The sequence below is a fragment of the Puma concolor genome, chromosome D4 (genome assembly GCF_028749965.1).
Source record: "Puma concolor isolate L17-30 chromosome D4, mPumCon1.1.hap2, whole genome shotgun sequence".
NCBI lineage: Eukaryota > Metazoa > Chordata > Mammalia > Carnivora > Felidae > Puma > Puma concolor.
This window is the reverse complement of record NC_141679.1, coordinates 17,769,956-17,787,006: the sequence shown is the minus strand read 5'-3', so window position 1 is coordinate 17,787,006 and position 17,051 is coordinate 17,769,956. Positions and strand designations below refer to the sequence as shown.

The 17,051-nt window shown below is 49.6% G+C and overlaps 1 protein-coding gene across 3 annotated transcripts in view; it reads right to left on the bottom strand.

Moving 5' to 3' along the window:
* PCSK5 (proprotein convertase subtilisin/kexin type 5) overlaps window positions 1–12,972 on the bottom strand; it is a 472,761-nt gene extending 459,789 nt beyond the window's left edge. For 2 of the 3 annotated variants that reach the window (XM_086685036.1, XM_086685033.1), the window contains exon 1: window positions 12,230–12,972. In XM_086685036.1, coding sequence (XP_086541162.1) covers window positions 12,230–12,946 — 717 coding nt within the window. In that variant the 5' untranslated portion in view covers window positions 12,947–12,972. The remainder of the gene's footprint in view (window positions 1–12,229) is intronic. The other variant, XM_086685035.1, reaches the window with a different exon arrangement.
* Window positions 12,973–17,051: the final 4,079 nt, after the last annotated feature.

Here is a 17,051-nt window from a genome sequence, read left to right as displayed (position 1 = left end):
CATTCAAACTAGCGAGCGCGGCCCAGTTTTATTTTGGTTGAGAAACGTCCACTAGTAAAAACAAGGTACAGGCCTGGGAACATTGACATGGGGGAGCTAGGATATTTTTACAGCTGTAAGAGCTTCTCAGAGTAGAGAAATACCAGACCTTAAGTACTTATTACAAAAATATCAGACCTTAAGTACTTAGTACAAATACAGATATATACGGCGTGTACACACACACACACACACACACACACACACACACACACACACATAGGGAAAGGCAGCAGGGAAGGACTTGCTTTTAATAAATCTCAACTAGTTTCAATGCTGGTATGGTATTCACACTGTAATTTTCCCAAGACAGAATTAACCTCTTAGATAAGGCACAGATTAAATTAAAATGTTAATGCTTCCTTTGTGATGCTAACCCTATATTAACAATCAGATTACATACAAATGCAAACAAGATTAATCTAATATTACACAGGGCAATCTAAAAGTATTATCTATTAAATAGAGAGCAAAATATACATAATTTTTTAAACATATATTTTAAAATATGTGTATATTCCTAGATGCCTGGGTGGCTCAGTAGGTTGAGCGTCCGACCCTTGATTTCAGCTCAGGTCAGGATCTCACGGTTTTGGGGGTCGAGCCCCGCGTCGGGACCTGTGCTTACCGCAAGGAGGCTGCTTACGATTCTCTCTCTCCCCCCCTCCCCCTCCCCCGCTCATGCTCTCTCACTCTCTCTCTCTCAAAATAAACAAATAAATAAACTTAAAAAAATTAAAAATTATATATGTCTATTCCTATAGGGCAATAAAGTTTGGATTAAGATAAATAAAAGACACGTTCGGAACACACAGCTTCATTACACTCTATAAATAATGTAAATGACATGAGAATAACTCATAGGTATAATTATTTACTATAATGGAAGTGGGTTACGCGACAACTCAAGGTGGAGGCAAACATGAAATGTACCAAGATATACACCATTTAAAGATCATCCTTAAGTATTATCGCCGGGTTCACATTCTCTGTCTACATTCTTCTATGTTCAGCGTCCAATGCAATCTGCAGTTTTTACATCAAACACAGGAAGACACAATTGGGAGTTGAAAGCAGTGACCCAGGTGGCTGTCTTTCTCTGTTAAGTTGACACAGGACCTGGAGTGCAAATAATACCGCACGGATGTGTAAAGCAGAGATAACACCTGAATTTACCCAAGGAGAATGGCCGTATGGGGCACACCTCACGTTTACCTGCCTGGAAGGTGTGCCGGCACAATTACACGGAAGCCTCATCTTATCCAAGCTGGTAACCATTCCAAACGACATCCCAGCCTCACACTTTGTCGACTCGGTCAAACCCACTGTCTAACCCACCTGCTCTCTACCTGGTCAGCTCCCCAGCGCGTCCACACCTTGGGCCCTAGCATGCCGCAGAAGAGCTCTAACTTGGAGCTTACAAAACAACAAACACACAAACAAACAAACAAAAAACACCCTCTGGGATGTCTTGTCCAACTGGCCCCTCCGTTTTTATTTTGCACGCACGGCCCCCAAGTCCTCCCCATTCCTTTGACCCACCAGTCCTGTTTTGGCCCCTCCACCCTCCTCAAAGCCAGGACGCTGTGCTGTGTCATTTCAGGGGTCCTGCGCCTTGCATTCAAAAGCCATCAGATTCGTTCCCCACCCCCCACCCCCAACCCCCGCTTCCCACAGATCTTTTCCCTTCTCTCTCACCCTGGCAAATTCTAACTCCCCGTTTGGTCCTGTTCTAATGTCAGATTTCTGGGCATTCGTGACCAAAGACAAAACAGTACAGATTGGTTCATTGTTCACTCATTAATATTCAACCACTACTTACGGGGCGATAACTAAGTACCAGCAGCAAATGATCTCCTTGCTATCTGGCTATTCTTTTCAGAGTCATTCATCGGCGATTCTTTTTTTTTTTTTTTTTAATTGTATAGTTGAGAGGTGATGGTACGTTCGTTTCAGGTGTCCAATGTAGCGATGTGACAAGTCTAGAGGTTAAGCTGGGCTCACGACAAGCATAGCCACCGTTTGTCACCATGCAGCGCTGTTACAATACCACTGACTATACTCCTCATGCTGTGCCTCTCATCCCCACGACTTATTCATCCCAGAACTGGAAGCCTGGACCTCCCACTCCCCTTCGCCCACTTTGCCCGTCCCCCCCCACCCCCTTCCCTCTGGCCACCACCAGTTTGTTCTTTGTATTTCTAAGTCTGGTTCTGCTTTTTTATCTGTTTATTCGACTTTTTTTTTAATTCCACACACGAGGAAATCATATGGTATTTGTCTTTCTCAGGCTGACTTATTTCACTTAGCGTAATACCTAGTAGGTCCGCCCGTGTTGTCACAAGTGGCACGATCGCATCTTTTTTACGGCTTCTTATCAGAATTTCCTTAACGCGTGTCAAACCACGGGAGCACCCGGGCGCCAATTTTGCCCAGCTGTCCCCTGTCTCTGCAGGTGCGTCTGAGGTGACAAATGAGACAGAGCTATTCCGTACATCCGTTCCCTTCCCTTCCCCCACTACTTGGACTCCCCTGAACCTCCATTCGTCCTTCGTTCCTCTTTAGTCTCAAGGCACCAGTGTTCTCTGCCTTCCAAGCCTATTTCTCTCCACATAACACTTCCTATCCCACACTGTGCTTCTCCAATGCCACAGAAGGTGCTGGGGACACAAGCAAGAAAGAGGGACAGCTCCGCCCTCCCAGCTAGTAGAAAGATGTGCAATTACACACACACACACACACACACACGCACGCACACACACACACACACACACACACACAAATGCATACAATTAGAGTAACCATATCCCTTCTCTTCCAAACTCACACATGTTTGAAAATAAAGGGGGATATTCCACAATACTTCATGGGGGTAAGGCATAGCCCAGGGATGTGCCTGGAAAAATATGATACACAGTCACACGAATCATAACATAGTATAGGATACCTTCAATTCTGCAGTCACCCAAATGTGTCTAAAATTATCTAGTAACATTGGAAAAGGCTCACAGTAAAATATTAAGTGAAAACAACAGGATGAAACAGTATATAGAAACTGAGCTTAACTTGGTTAAAAAAAAAAAAAAAAACGACAACAATACGGGGCGCCCGGGTGGCTCAGTGGGTTAAGGGTCCAGCTCTTGATTTTGGCTCAGGTCATGGTCTCAGGATTCATGAGATCGAGCCCCACGCAGTGCAGAGCCTGCTTGGGATTCTCTCTCCTTCTCTCTCTCTGCCTCTCCCCTGCTTGTGCTCGCTCTCTCTCTCTCTCTCTCTCTCTCTCAAAACAAAACATGAAAGAAAAAAGTTTTAATAAAACAATTTAAAAATTACAAAATAAGATAGAATAACAGAGACTTACTGAGTAAGTAGTGGGTGCCAGGCACCATTCTAACGACTTTTATGATTCTGTAAGGGAAATACGATTGGCTCTTTTTAACACATGATGAAACTGAGGCACAGAGAGGTTAAGATGCTCGCCTAGGGTCCCCCAGCTAAGCAGTAGCAGTGTTAGGATTGAAACCCTCTTGGTTCTAGACCTGCGATCCTAGGTCTTCCTCGCCCGCCACGGTGCACTGATGAGACAAGAGACAGGGAAAGAAGGTAGGTAGGTAGGCAGGTGTGCAATAAGAACCTTCTCGACTCGTTTCCTGTACCGCCCCACATCCTTAAATTCCCCTCGCTGTCCAACCAAGCACTGGCGCTAAGATCACAGGGAGCCTCGTCACCACCAAGTCTTTAAGCCACGTTCCAGTTCTAACAGGCTAGATTCTCCCCACAGCTCTTTTCACTAGTGCACATCCTGTAAAGGGGCACACCCGTCCTCGTGACTTCCAGGCTCTACCTTTGGTGTCGCCCTGAGCCTTCAATGCTCCCTTTAGCCCTTAAGCCCTAAGTGGAGACATTCCCCTAAGGCTCTAGCCTCAGCCCCCGCCAGCCCTCTTCATGCTGCACCCCTTACCTATCCTATGCACCTTCCCCAACTTCAGTTACGTGGAGGTGGATGAGTGCCCGTCTTCGCTTCTTTCCTGTCCTGAATCTCTTCCGCATACTGGACACTCCTACCTGCCTGCCCTTCTGTCTCCCCACAACACTGAGGCTGAACCTATCCCTTTGTTCTCAAGATGCTCCCGCAGAAGGCCCCAGTTCCGTACACGGGTCCCCCATGCTCCCGGTCCCGTGGTGATAAACTTTATAGTTACCTTCACCCTCTCCCTCCTCCTCCTCCTCCTCCCCCGCATCCATTGAGTTATCAAGCCATATTGAATCCACCTCGACAAGAATCCAAATCTGCTTCTGATTCATTTCCAGGCACCTTTACCAACACAATAGCCTCTCTGCCTCCCCCGGTTCCTTGTGCACACGGATACCAGCAGATCCCTCCCGGGCACAAGTGAACCGTACTGGGTTGCCAGTGACCCCGTTAGTACTTGCCCTGCTGAATGACAGCTATGAGGGAAAATGTCCTACCTCCTTGAAAGCAGAAAACGTCTTCCATATTACATGGTAGGGTCTCCTGTTTGTTGAATCGGTAGGTTGTTACCTCTTCTCAGGGGAATTCAGTATCATTTTTTATCCTACGTGATAAGGTGGAAACCCCCTCACCGATGCATGTAAGGCCTTACATAACCTGATCTTAGCAGGAAGTCTTCTTGTCCCACATCTTCCTCTAGAAACAGCATCCTTTCTTCCCTTGGAGAACTGTCCCTCTCCCGTTTTGGTGGGTTGCCCATCAGTGGTCAACATCGTTACTTCAAGGGAGACCAAGTGACCCAGGGTGACTCACCAACAGACTACTGTCCCCGTGGACAAAGTCACTGGCCTGTGAGTAGAGACATAACCCCAGCGGGAAGAACCGGGGTTCTTTTTCAGGGGTTCATCTCATCAGCAGCTAAAGGAGGTACTAAGAATCGACTGAGCTTTGCTGCCTGGGGGAAAGGGTCTGTCTGAGGATGAAGCTACTGACACAGGGAAAAGTAGAAATACCAGACATGAGCAGTACTTCCAGATTGGCAGCTGGGCAGACTCACAATCACATTTTAAAGACGCTTGGATCTGGATGCATTTCAGAATCCAGAACCCTTCGGATGAGAAGAGTACAGCAGGGCACAGAGAGCAATGCGGTCTCTACACCCTCTACCCACACCCAGGACAGCATCCTCATCATCAAACTCATCAACGCAGTTCCGCAACCAAACAAAAGAACCGATGTCCCAACTAATGTCAGTTTGGGTCAGGCAGGGTAGGTTTTGCCGTGAAGAAAGTACACGCCAGGTACGGCCAGTGCGCACAGAGGGTTCAGCCTCTGTGTTCGGAACCGCACGCAAAGGCACGTGGACCTGTTTACACCAACAGAGTCCCCGCTTCCTTATCGGATTGCCTACGAGTTTTACTCAAGCAGTAGGAGTTTGGGTTTCCAACACTTGCACCGAGAACGGTCCCATCTGTACTCCTACATTTCCGTTTTATTTCCCGCTATTCCCTACACGTGCTCGCATCTGAATCAAACATAAAAGGATAGCGTCGGGAAGAGTCTGTAATCTTCTAATAACGTTGTAGGGTGACAGAGAGTGACTACACCTCGCAGGGCGACCACCGAAGAGCGTAGAGAATTGTTGCATCAATATGTTGTACCTCTGAAACTACGAGAACATTGCATGTGAATAACACTTCGATAAAAAAAAAAAAAGACGGTATCTTGACTCTTTAACGAATCTTGCAATCTCCACATTGTATATGCCTTATAAACCAAGCTGTCCAACCCAGGGATGGGGAACCCTAGCTGGGTGATTTTCTAGTCCATTGCCCCAGCTCTATGCCTCTGTCCATGGCTCTCAGTCTAGCTATCACTGTCCTCTAAAGTGGGGGGCGGGGGGGGGGTCAGGAGCAACACGGACTCCTTCCGCCCCCACTAGATCTCCAGGGGCAAGCATAAGAATCTAGAAAATCACAAGTGACTCCACTACAGAAACCTTCGTTAACCATAGCATTCTCTTATTTTCCCTTGAGCAGCCTTTGAATCTCCTTGGAGCCCCTGTAGATCATGCAATGCTTCCCATGCCTTATTTTATTGATGTATTCGTGTTCATCATTAGGCACTTGATTTCACAGCAACCCCGCAAGGTGGCTGGAGCACATATTAGGGTCCTCTCTTTGAAAAATGAGGCAATGAGGGCCGAGTTGGTTAATGAAAGAAAAAACCCCGGAGTTTTGCTCCAAGCTGCCGACTCCTACTCTTGTTTTCTTTCTGGTCCCATTTTCCTGCAGGGATTAACCCACGCTGAAGAGTTTATTGGCATTGATTGTCCTTTCTTGCTACCTTTAGATGTAGAGATCTCATCTGTTGGAACTCGCAAGAATACTGCATGAGTAATTTCACTGTAAATTACGTGCAATTTAACTTTGATGAAAGTAAAAATTAACAGATACACACATGTGTCTGTGCACATGTACATATATGCGCATACATATCTTCTAGCATGCATGAAGGTCTGTAAGCATTTGTTTTTCCCCATCCAGGAAGCCAAAGCCTTCCCTGTCATTGAATCCAAACTGAGTTCGCCAAGTGATAAAGTCCCAAGGCACAGCACTGCCTGGAGACACTTCGGCCTTGGGGAAAACGCAGACGCAGACGCTGTTTCACTTAACTGGAACGGACAACACAAATACCCCTCCCTGCCCCGGGGATGTTTCTGGGTCAGGACTCCCTCCCTTCACCAAGGAGTCAGACATCGTTGGCCATTTTCCCAGCACTCTATCCTGCTTCTCTGGCTGACCTTTAAGGTTAGGACCTCTGGATATAAGCTCATGAGAGACAGCGATAAGGCAAATTCAGCTGCCTTCGGGTACACAAAAATGCAGTTTTTCATTTCAAACAGACCCCGAAAATCCCAACGGCCACATACAAGCCATTCCTTGCCTATGAGGTTAATGCAACAGGTCCACCGTGATCAGGCCAAGCTCTCTGAATCGTTTTTTCCAGTAAAGGTTCTCCTGCTCATGAGAACGGAGCATGTGAAAGCCGCTAGCAGAGGTCAGGGCTGAGGTTCTTGGGCGTGAAGAGCTGCCCTGTGCGAGGCCAGGTGGACCCCCACACCAACTTATTTTGCGGTTTACAACATGCCTAAAAATGCAACTTAGGGGAGCACAGTCCCATTCAACCCAGCAGTATTTGCAATGCCATCCACTCGCACCCAGAACCCACTCTCCACTGCTCATCACCATTTCGATCACCCCACGTTGCCCGAAGATCAGAACTGATCAGCAGCGGGGTGGTGGGGGGGGGAGACCTTTGGCAGATCTCTGAACAGAAGTTCCTCGTGCCAAAGATCTCTGGGAAACGCGGCTTCTAACTCTCTTCACGCAAACTGCATTCAGAATTAAAACACGAATTCAGATGCGATCCAACATAATGTACCAAGGTAAGAGGCTTTACAAAATAATCGGTCTTCAGATATTTTCCCTCCCCGTCTTCCATCTCTCCGGCAGGCTTATCCTATAATATTTAATGGGCTACAACCAGGATCGACCAGGGAGGAAGGCATTGCCACAGGAAATCAGCCAGAATTGTTTAGAGCCCAACAGCAACTATTTTTAAGGTGTTTTACATGGTTCGTTGAAATGGAAAACCATTTTCCCTGTCTACAAAGCTCGGATTTAGCTCTTTTTTACTCGGCCGTTAAAAATGTATTTTCCTGATCTTCACATCTTGTATCTCCCATTTACAAAATGTCTTCCTTTCTCCCTATCCAAATAAAAGTTTGAATCTCACTTATTTCAGAGTCAGACCCAACCAACCTTTCGCTGCAAGCCTAACTATGTGCTGAGCAATGCATAGTCAACTCAGCCTATTATCTAGAGATTTATCATTTTACAGATGAAGGAACAGGGGCTCCATTAAGTTCACCGACTTTCCTGCTTTCAAAGACCTTGTAAGTGACATCTGGAGTTTCCGAGATACATATATATATATATATATATATATATATATATATATTCTGCTTTCAGTGAGAACTCCAGGTAGAATATTTCCCCGGTATTGCTTGCATCTGGCTTTATCCTTCCGGAATCGGGCTCGAGATAAGTGACATGGTTTGAGGAGCGCTTTCTGTCACTGGTAATCTCGGCTTGGGATCAAGGATTATATGCAATTCGCAGAAGGATAAATACAGCTCTCGCACGCTGCCAACAGCCTTCACCGGGGACCTTCTCCCTGAGTTCAGATGACCAGAAATTAATCTCCCCGGTTTGCAGGGTTAGTCCAAACAAAGGTTCACGATTAACGTGATGCCGCGTCTTGATTCCTTGCTGTCACTGCTACCCTCTCACCACTAACTACACTGTTAGCTCCATCGGTCACGTCGCCCAATTCAGAGGCAGGACCAAGGCCTCCTTGCCACAGGTGTGAGGCCAACAGTCAGGGGACACCTGATCCTGGGAGAGGCTTTCAGGGGGAAGACAGGGCATTCTACGGCGACACGAATACCAAGCAAAACAAGACATACGCCAACATGACAACATCTGCTACTGCTAATTAAGGCATCACTGCAGATTTTCAAGGCATGACCATTCACAAACACTAACATGAGGTGGAAAACCTACCGAAACATAATGCTCTCTCTATAACCAAAAGCAAGAAAAGCCTCATTATTCTTCCCTTCCAGGAAGCCAAGCATGTCCTCGTTGCCTGTTTGCTTGCTTGCTCTTGCATTAACTCTGCACATCCTATTTTTCATGAGCACAAGAGGCACACCTATTCCCTTCCGCAGAAATCCCCAGGCCGGAAATTTTACCTCGGGTGACTTCCCAGTGCCAAGATGCGGTATAAAACATTACGCTGAAGTTGTGAGTAGTCACGATTGCACCTCGCCGGTGGTGAAGATTCACCACCTAAAATATCTGCCTAAAATATCATCCCAAAGATGTCAGAAAGACCACCGAGATATTACATGACTTCAGAAACAATAATAGGCCTCGGTTCCAATTTGTGACCCATGAGGTGGGACCCCGAACCCAACTGGGGTAAAAAACATGAGAACATTCCAGAGACATTTGCAAATTAGTTACTGCTCAGTGGAACCACAACTGGTTTATTTAGGGAAAGAAAGAATAACAAAAGGATGGCTAAAGTGTTAAAAGGTCAGAGCAGTAAAGGGTGAATAAGAAATACATTTGGCCCTTACAGTGCAATGATATTGTCTGTGTAACTCAATTTAGCGCCCCCAACACTTAGCATAGGGTTACCCCCTTTGATCTACAGAGGGAACCCTTTACCCAGTGAGACCAGCTGACCTTTTTCCACTGGTTATGGCATCAGTTCAAGGGGTCCCCTGTAACCTTTGAAAGCACTTAATGTCTTCACAGGCATTGTAAAAACCACAATAAATTGTGTTGGGTGTCATGTGTGTTTGTAGTTTTCTGCGTATTTTACAAATGAAAAGCCACAGATCTCCCTTAGAAAGCCCTCTGTAAACACAATCCTGTGAAGTTACAGGACACAGCAATGCTTGTTCAAAGGGGGTTCTTTCGGTGACAAAAATCCCCTCCCTTCCTCTGCCAGGCTATGCAATATCTAAGTTCTGTTTAATGAGCTCATTAAGAAACAGGTATTTCTGGGGCGCCTGGGTGGCTCAGTGGGTTAAGCGTCCGATTTCAGCTCAGGTCACAATCTCATAGTTCGTGGGTTCGAGCCCGGTGGCGGGCTTTGGGCTGACAGCTCAGAGCCCGGAACCTACTTTGGATTCTGTGTCTTCCTCTCCCTCTGCCCCTCCCCCACTCATGCTCTCTCCCTCTCCCTCTCAAAAGTAAAAATTAAAAAAATATATATTTTTTAAAATAAACATAAAAAAAAAAAAAGAAACAGGTATTTCTTCCCTTACAAGTCATGAAGCTTCTCAGAGTCAAGAAGTCCAGGTCTGTTTGAACTAAGTATCTGTGAGTTAATACTAAAGGTTTGCTTCCAGTCTACTGAGCCACTAAATCAGAATTCAGGGGATTGGGGGTGTTACTTTGTTCCTCCTAGGGGGAGGGATACCCTACCAGGCGAATTCATGCAGGGTAGGCCTGGGCCAGACAGTCCTAGGTCTGAATCACAGTTTTGCCACCGTCTAGCTCGGGGATCCTGTGCGCATCAACTTCTCCAGAGTCCTGGTTTTCCAATTTGCTGAATGTGGAGGCGTATCCACCCAAAATGACCGTTTTGCAGATTACCAAAGAAATCTATATTCAAGACCTTATTTCCTAAGTAGGTATCCTATGTAGGAGATGCTCCATGTTAGCGAACCTGAGAGACGCATTTCTGGAAAGAATGGTAACAAGGCTACTTTCGTTGACAAGCGTTCCCAGTTACATTCCAGGGTCACATGCAGCACCCAACTTGAAGCTCATGGAAAAAGAGGAGACTGTGTTCTTCCAATGAAACAAGAAGCTAGTAGAATCCTAACAAGCCATTAGAATGGAATTCTCCTGAAGATGACAGGCGCTGGGGCAACAAAGTCTGGCTGGCTTCTTCCCTTCCTTCCTTCCGGGGGGCGGGCGGGGGGGGGGGGGGGTGTTGGATACGTACGGTGGTGTTGGGGTAGGGGGGTGGGGGACGGGGGCGCGCGCTCGCGTACGCGCAGGGGGGCGTGGTGGGGGGAGACTCAGACCTTGCCCCTTGCCCTGGTTTCAGTCCTCCACAGGACTGACTTCCCCGGAACGCGTCTTCCCTCTGGACCCACAGAGCCCAAGACCTCACGCTCCTGCTCCCCTGAACCCCCCCCCCCGCCCCCCCACCCAGCGCTCCCTATCTCCTTCCGGATGCGGTGATCGCAGAGCTGCCTCTTCAGTCAGTGCCGCCTCGCCCAGGCAGCTGAGGGTCCCTGCGCCCCAGGGCTCCCGTTCCTGGACGAGCAGCACAACATCAGAAACCGTCTGTGCTGCTCTCTTGGCCCCGCCGCGCCAGCCTCCTGCCAGCCTCCTTTCCCCTCGCGCTGGCAGGACACGTGCATCCGGAGCAGTCCCAAAAGCCGGTCTACAGCAAAGGTGGCCCATCACCCTCGCCTCCCACCCCCAGCAGGGTCTCTGGCCAGAGCCCCCTTCTCCAGCCAGGCCTAGAGAAGTGAGTGAATGGGGTGTGAGTACTGGGGCGGGGCGGGCGGGAGGGGGGGCGGAGAATGATCGGGTCACTTTCTGGAACCCGCAGTACACTGCCCTCTCCACTCCATTTCTAGCAGGAATGAGAGCGAGGAAGCCAAGACCGGTTAGCTCGGAAGTGCCTCCAAATCTGTTGCGCTTCCAATCATCCGCATAACACCATTCAATTCATTGTTCCCCAGCCGGGCAGCTCTGCCCTCAGCCCGAGAGCGGCACCCCGTAAGAACCCCGCGCCCGTCTGCCTGTCCAACTCTTCGCCCCACGTCGCCGCCGCACGTCCCTCTCCGCGGGGAGACCTGCAGTTCTCCCAGAGCAGAACCCCGCCGGCGGGTGTCGGAAGTTTCCCACCCCCTTTTCCGACCCCGCTCCGGGAGCCCCCACGCGGATCCCACGAGAGAGGCGAGGAGAGCGAGAGGTCTCTCCCCAGATCTGCGCTCACGCCGGGTCCGGCCCTCTCTTCCCTTCCTCCGCCTCCCTCTTCCTCCTCCCTTCCAGCTCCAGTCCCCGCGCCTCCTGCTCCTCCAGCGCCCAGCGGTCCTCTCCCCCCCCAAGGGGCAAACTACTTTCTGGGCTAAATTCAGGTCTGAGCAGGAAAGGCTCTCCCTTCCTCGCCTCCTTCTTGCCCTGGCTCTCAGAAACCGCAAGGAGTGTGCTCACTCCCCTCACCCCCCAAAAGAGCTCAATCTACTAGTGCTCCCTGACTTTCCATGTCAAAAGACCCGGTCGGGTCTGAAACCACCACGGGGGTATGCACACTCTGGACACCCTACCTGTCCCTCGTGGCCAGAAGAAGAAGAAGAAGGAGAAGAAGAAGAAGGAACAAAACAAAACCCACAAGTAAACAAAACCAACCCCGGTAACTTTGGGGAGAGAGAGTGTGTGTGTGCGTATGAAAGAGAGAGAGAAAATCGCTCAAGAGTTAGGGCAACAGCTGCAAGAGCACATCTGGAAGAGGGGGGAGGGGGGTGACAAGGAGGGGGCAAGAAGCGCGGGGTCGCTGGGGGCTCCCCCGGCCCCGGCAGCTTCAGGGCCAAGGACTGGGCCAGCCCGTCGTTACCTGTCCCATGTTGATGAATCCGTACTTGCTGGCGATGCGGTTGGCCTCCGGGAAGCCGCCGGCGATTTTGACTGCCCAGTGGTTGGTGTAGACGCGCGTCCGGCACACGGGGAGCAGGCAGCCCCCGAGCAGCGCCAGCACGCACAGCAGGTCCAGGCGTCCCGGGCAGCAGCAGCGGCTCCCCCAGCCCATGGCCCCGGCGCCTCGCTGCCTCCCTCGCTCGCTCGCTGACTCCGCGCACGAGCGGCGCGCACAACTAACTTCTCCGGCCTGGGCCGCCCCGGCGCGCAGCCCCCGGCCGCCGCGGCGCGCAGCCCTGGGCGATCCGCAGGAGGCGGCGAGCCCCGGCGGGGAGCAAACGGCGAGCCTGGCGCCGGCTCCTAGACCATCCCTGGGGCTGCGGGGACCTGCGCGCCGTGCCCTCCGGCCCGCGGGGCGATCGGCGGGGGCTCCCCGGCTCCGGCGCAGGAGGCGGCTGAGCGGGGCGGGCGCCCTCCTGCAGTTGGGTCTCGCCGGCTCGGCTCCCGACTCTCCGACTAGCCTTCGCTCCTCCCCGGGCCCCGGAACGCGGCGGAGGCGGCGGTGCAGGCAGCGGCCGGGCGCCCCCTCTGCTGGCCCGGGCTCCGAGCGCTCGCTAGCTCGCTCCCTGCGCTCCCTCCGGCTCCGAGCGGCGCGCGGGGAGTGCGAGTGGCAATGGCAGCAGCGCCTGCTCTGCATAAATGACTCCCGCCGCCCCCCTAACACCCCTCCTCTCCCACAGCCCCCTCCTCCTCTCGCTCCTCCGCCCGCCGGAGAGCGGCCGCGGCCAGGCGCCAACCAGGTCCTAGCGCCGCCCGGTTCTCCGGGCTGTAACCTCTCAGGGTCCAGGGCAGCGAAAGCCAGTCTTTCCAAAGGGCTGGGAGGAGAGCTCCCGGCGTCGCGGCCTGACCCCCTTCTCTCCCTTTCCTCCTCGGATTTGAGTCCGTTCACCGCCCCCCTCCCGGAGGACGGAAGAGATCGACACGGTGGTGAGAGTCCAGAGCCTCGTAGATTCATTCATCCCCGCTCTGAACCTCCTTAAACGACTCACTCGCTCATTTAGGAGGAAGGTCACTTGCGTGTCAACTGCCGAACAAATAAGCCGAGATTTTCACTTCGTTAATTCTTCATGCTTTTCGGCAACGGTTTATTTTACACACCGCTGCTGCCGGGAGAAGCCACCACGCAGGACCGCAGGGCGCATCGACTCCTGCAAAAGCCAACCGCTGCGGCTCACGGTGCTGACTTTCGAAATCTGTGCATCTGAGAGGAGGCAACGCCACGGGAGAGTAAAATTCCAGTCGCGGGGCTGGGGAGAGATGTTCCTAGGAGTGTTTGGTAGGAAAGTGGATGGAGACGTTCGGGCCAAGGGAATAACTTCATTCATTCGTTCCATTGGGTCTGATGAGCGCCGCTTTCCTCTCCACCAAGGGAAAAGTTTTCCAACTTTTTCAAGCGCGGCCCTGTAACAGGGAGAGACTTCAATATAAAAAGGACCACAGAGGAAGTTCGGGTGAAATATGTGCCTGAGCCGGCTTCATTACTGTCTCCAGCGCCGTGACTGCAGCGGGCAGGAGTGAGCTTGGATTAACCCCGTTTCTGCTGAACAACCTTCCTGCCTCTTTTGGCGGCACAGGACGACTTCTTGTGAAAAGAAAATATATCGTTTATGGAAACGCTCAACTGGCCTGAAAAGTAGTTCCTTTCCCCCCCCCCCCACCTCCCACCCGTCCCTCTTCTCTCTCCTTTCCCCCCCCCCCATTATCTTTCTTCTTAAACATTGGTTAAATGGACTTGAGGTTAATTAACCCATCACGTCTCTCGCTTTGGATAATGATTATTTTATCCGCCTAGGGCTTCACTTTTCTCCCTTCTCCCCTCAGCTGAACCATATCTGCAAACTCAAGATGCATACATTTACTGAAGTTTGTAAAATTCATAAAGTTACACTCAGAACTCATAAGAGCGTCACTTCACGGCTTTGGGCACATTGTATAAGGCATGCTGTGTTATTTACTCTTGAAAACAAACTTACCAAATAACATGATCCCCTCCCCCACTGATGAAGAAGTGGAAGGTCAGCAGAACTAAATCATCTGCAGAAGGACGTACATTTTATTCTATTTACTTGACTGATTTGGCACATCTCTGGAGCACCTAGAACTTGCCAGGCATTGTGCTAGATACTGAAGGGGAGGAGGGTGAGGAAATGGGGCGCAGAGGATTGGTGAAATTCAGATTCTGAATAACTCCAGAATAAATGTGGTTTATTATTGTTGCCCTTTGCTGGTGGAAAAGCATAAGCACTAGGCGTGGGCTTTAGAGTTTCAGTACAGTCTTGTTACTGACCAGTCCCTTTTCTCCCATCACTTCCTCCGTCCCCAGTGCACAGTCCAGAAATCTTACAATCTATTAGATCACCGTTAACTGCCACACGGGCCACCTGCTTCTATCCACAGGACGTTGGCTTATTCTTCCAGAAGCTGATGGGTTTCAGATGGGAGGGGAAGAGGTCCGTCAAAATCCAAATCTCAGTATACATCTGAAGGGTCTTTCCTCCCCTCAGAACTGGGGGCATTAGCTGTCAGACGGTAGGGAGAGCCTGTCTGGGGATGATCCGCGGGAGGGTGGCTACTGTGAGGGCTGCACAAGGTACTTTATGAGTCAGGTCGGAAGCATGGCCTGTGGTTTTCTCTGGGATTCTGGGGCCATTGTTGTTTAGGACTGCAAAGACAGCACAACATGCTTCTCTTTGAAAGCCACCTTGCTTCTGGGCTTCAACTTGTGAATGAAATGAAGGGACATCACTGCACCTGGTCTTCTGAGCCTGAAGGTGGTTTCCTAAGAGTGGTGACACTATCCCCTCGACATGTTTCCTCCACGGTGTCTTCCCCGTTTTCTTTCCAACTAACACTCTTGTCTTCCACGAGCATGCCCTGCTTGACACAGGCACACAGCATTCACTGCGGCGAACAAGAGAGAGAATTGGAAAATGAGGTAGGAAACAGGCAAACCACTTTTCTGCTGTGTAACCCAATCCCTGGGCCAGCATTTTTAGCTTCCTCAAAGAGTACATTCTTTCGTTTGGATGCATATGTGTTTAGAAGGGAAAACCCTAGCTCTGTTAAAAAAAAAAATGAAAAAGATCTGGGACTCCATCCATCTGTCAAATTCAACACACGAATGTGGATGCATTCATCTTGTCCGTCACATTTGCGGTTCCTTCCAGTTCACTTATCAGGAGCGTGACTCTTGAACTTCACTGATACAGGAGGAACGTCCTCTACCCTTGATGCAAAGGCACATCCTGCTTCCGGCTGTGGGATCTGCCTTCATGGACTCATTAGCCTCCTTGATTAGAGCCCGTTGGCCACCATGAAGCTTCCAGATAAAGATCAGTGGCTGCAGCAAAAAAACATCTTCTTTCACGACCTTAAGTGAGCCCTGTTGGTTCCCACAGTCAGCTCCTGTCAATGCCTCCGAAGCCAAAGGAACAAGAAACTGATAGAATTGCAGTGGCTAGGGCAAAGCCTTCACTAACACTGGAAAAGGAGCTCAATCCAAGACTTGCACAAATACTTCCTTTTTGTATGCAAAGAGTAGCCCTGCAAATTTGACCCTTGACTCTTCCTCTAGAACATGCCATATGGCAGGAAATCAGGCAGTTTTAAGTTTTACTCTGCCTAATACTTAAGCAACATATTACTTGATAATGAGGCCCCACTAGTCTTTGGCCTTTCTGCCAAGGTCCCTCACAGCTTTAAAAGAAAATTTCAGTGAAAGGCAGTGAATAGAAATCCAGGCAGTTTAGTAGGAGAGGTGAAAAAGAACTCTGAAAAGGATTCGTCTTGAAACTCTGCAAACGAGAATTATTCTGGGAAGAGTTTGCCTTAGGAGACACCTCATTTCTCCCTCTGCTACCTCCTTCGCTGAAAATTGACCGTTAATGGCTCTTCTAACCTGAGATTCTGTGAGTCAATAACAAATTGGCAATGGACAGTTTGGAGCTGACCAAGAAGGAAAGAAATGCCACTAGGAATTTCACTGCCCAGTAGAAGAGTCACCAAATTTATGGAGATTCTAATCGCTTTTCCAGCATATCGGATTCAGAATCGGCAGTGAAAATCTGTCAAGCGTAATGATAATAATGAATGGTAGCAATAACTACCATTTATTAAGGACTAGTAATATGCCAGGCACTGAGCCAAACACATTTCAGGCCTTAATCTCATTGGTAAAGCATCAGGGTTGAAAGAGATCTTGGCTATCAGAGAATCTTAACTTCTTTATTTCATAAAGAAGAAAACTGAGGCCGGTAGAAAACTAAATTAGAAGACAATCATCCTATCACGGGAAATTAAGTTCACAATGCATGAATACTATAAATAAAACAAAGGGATGGCCGCAAGGACCAAAGGTGATAGTGTGCCGCGAACCTGGGATGGACATTGATTTGACTGGCACGCCTGGGTTAATACGATAAATTCCAGTAGAGTGGAAACTGGACTTACCATCTCTGATTTCTTAGATATTTAACCACCACCAGTTAAAAATATCATCCGTGATGCATAGGAGCCAGCACAAGAGTTAATTCAGGGCTTGATTTTGCCTTTATTGCAAAATATGTGTGTAATGGGACACTAACAGGTGACTAATAACCTGTAGGTTTCAGGAAGCTTTAGCTCGTCTTTGACCTGTTTGAAGTGGATTTAGATGGCATGGTTGACCCCCTTCTGTGGACATTTGAATCCTGCAGTGACAAGCCGGCTCCCAAAAGGCTTTTGGTTGGAAGGAAAGTGTAAAG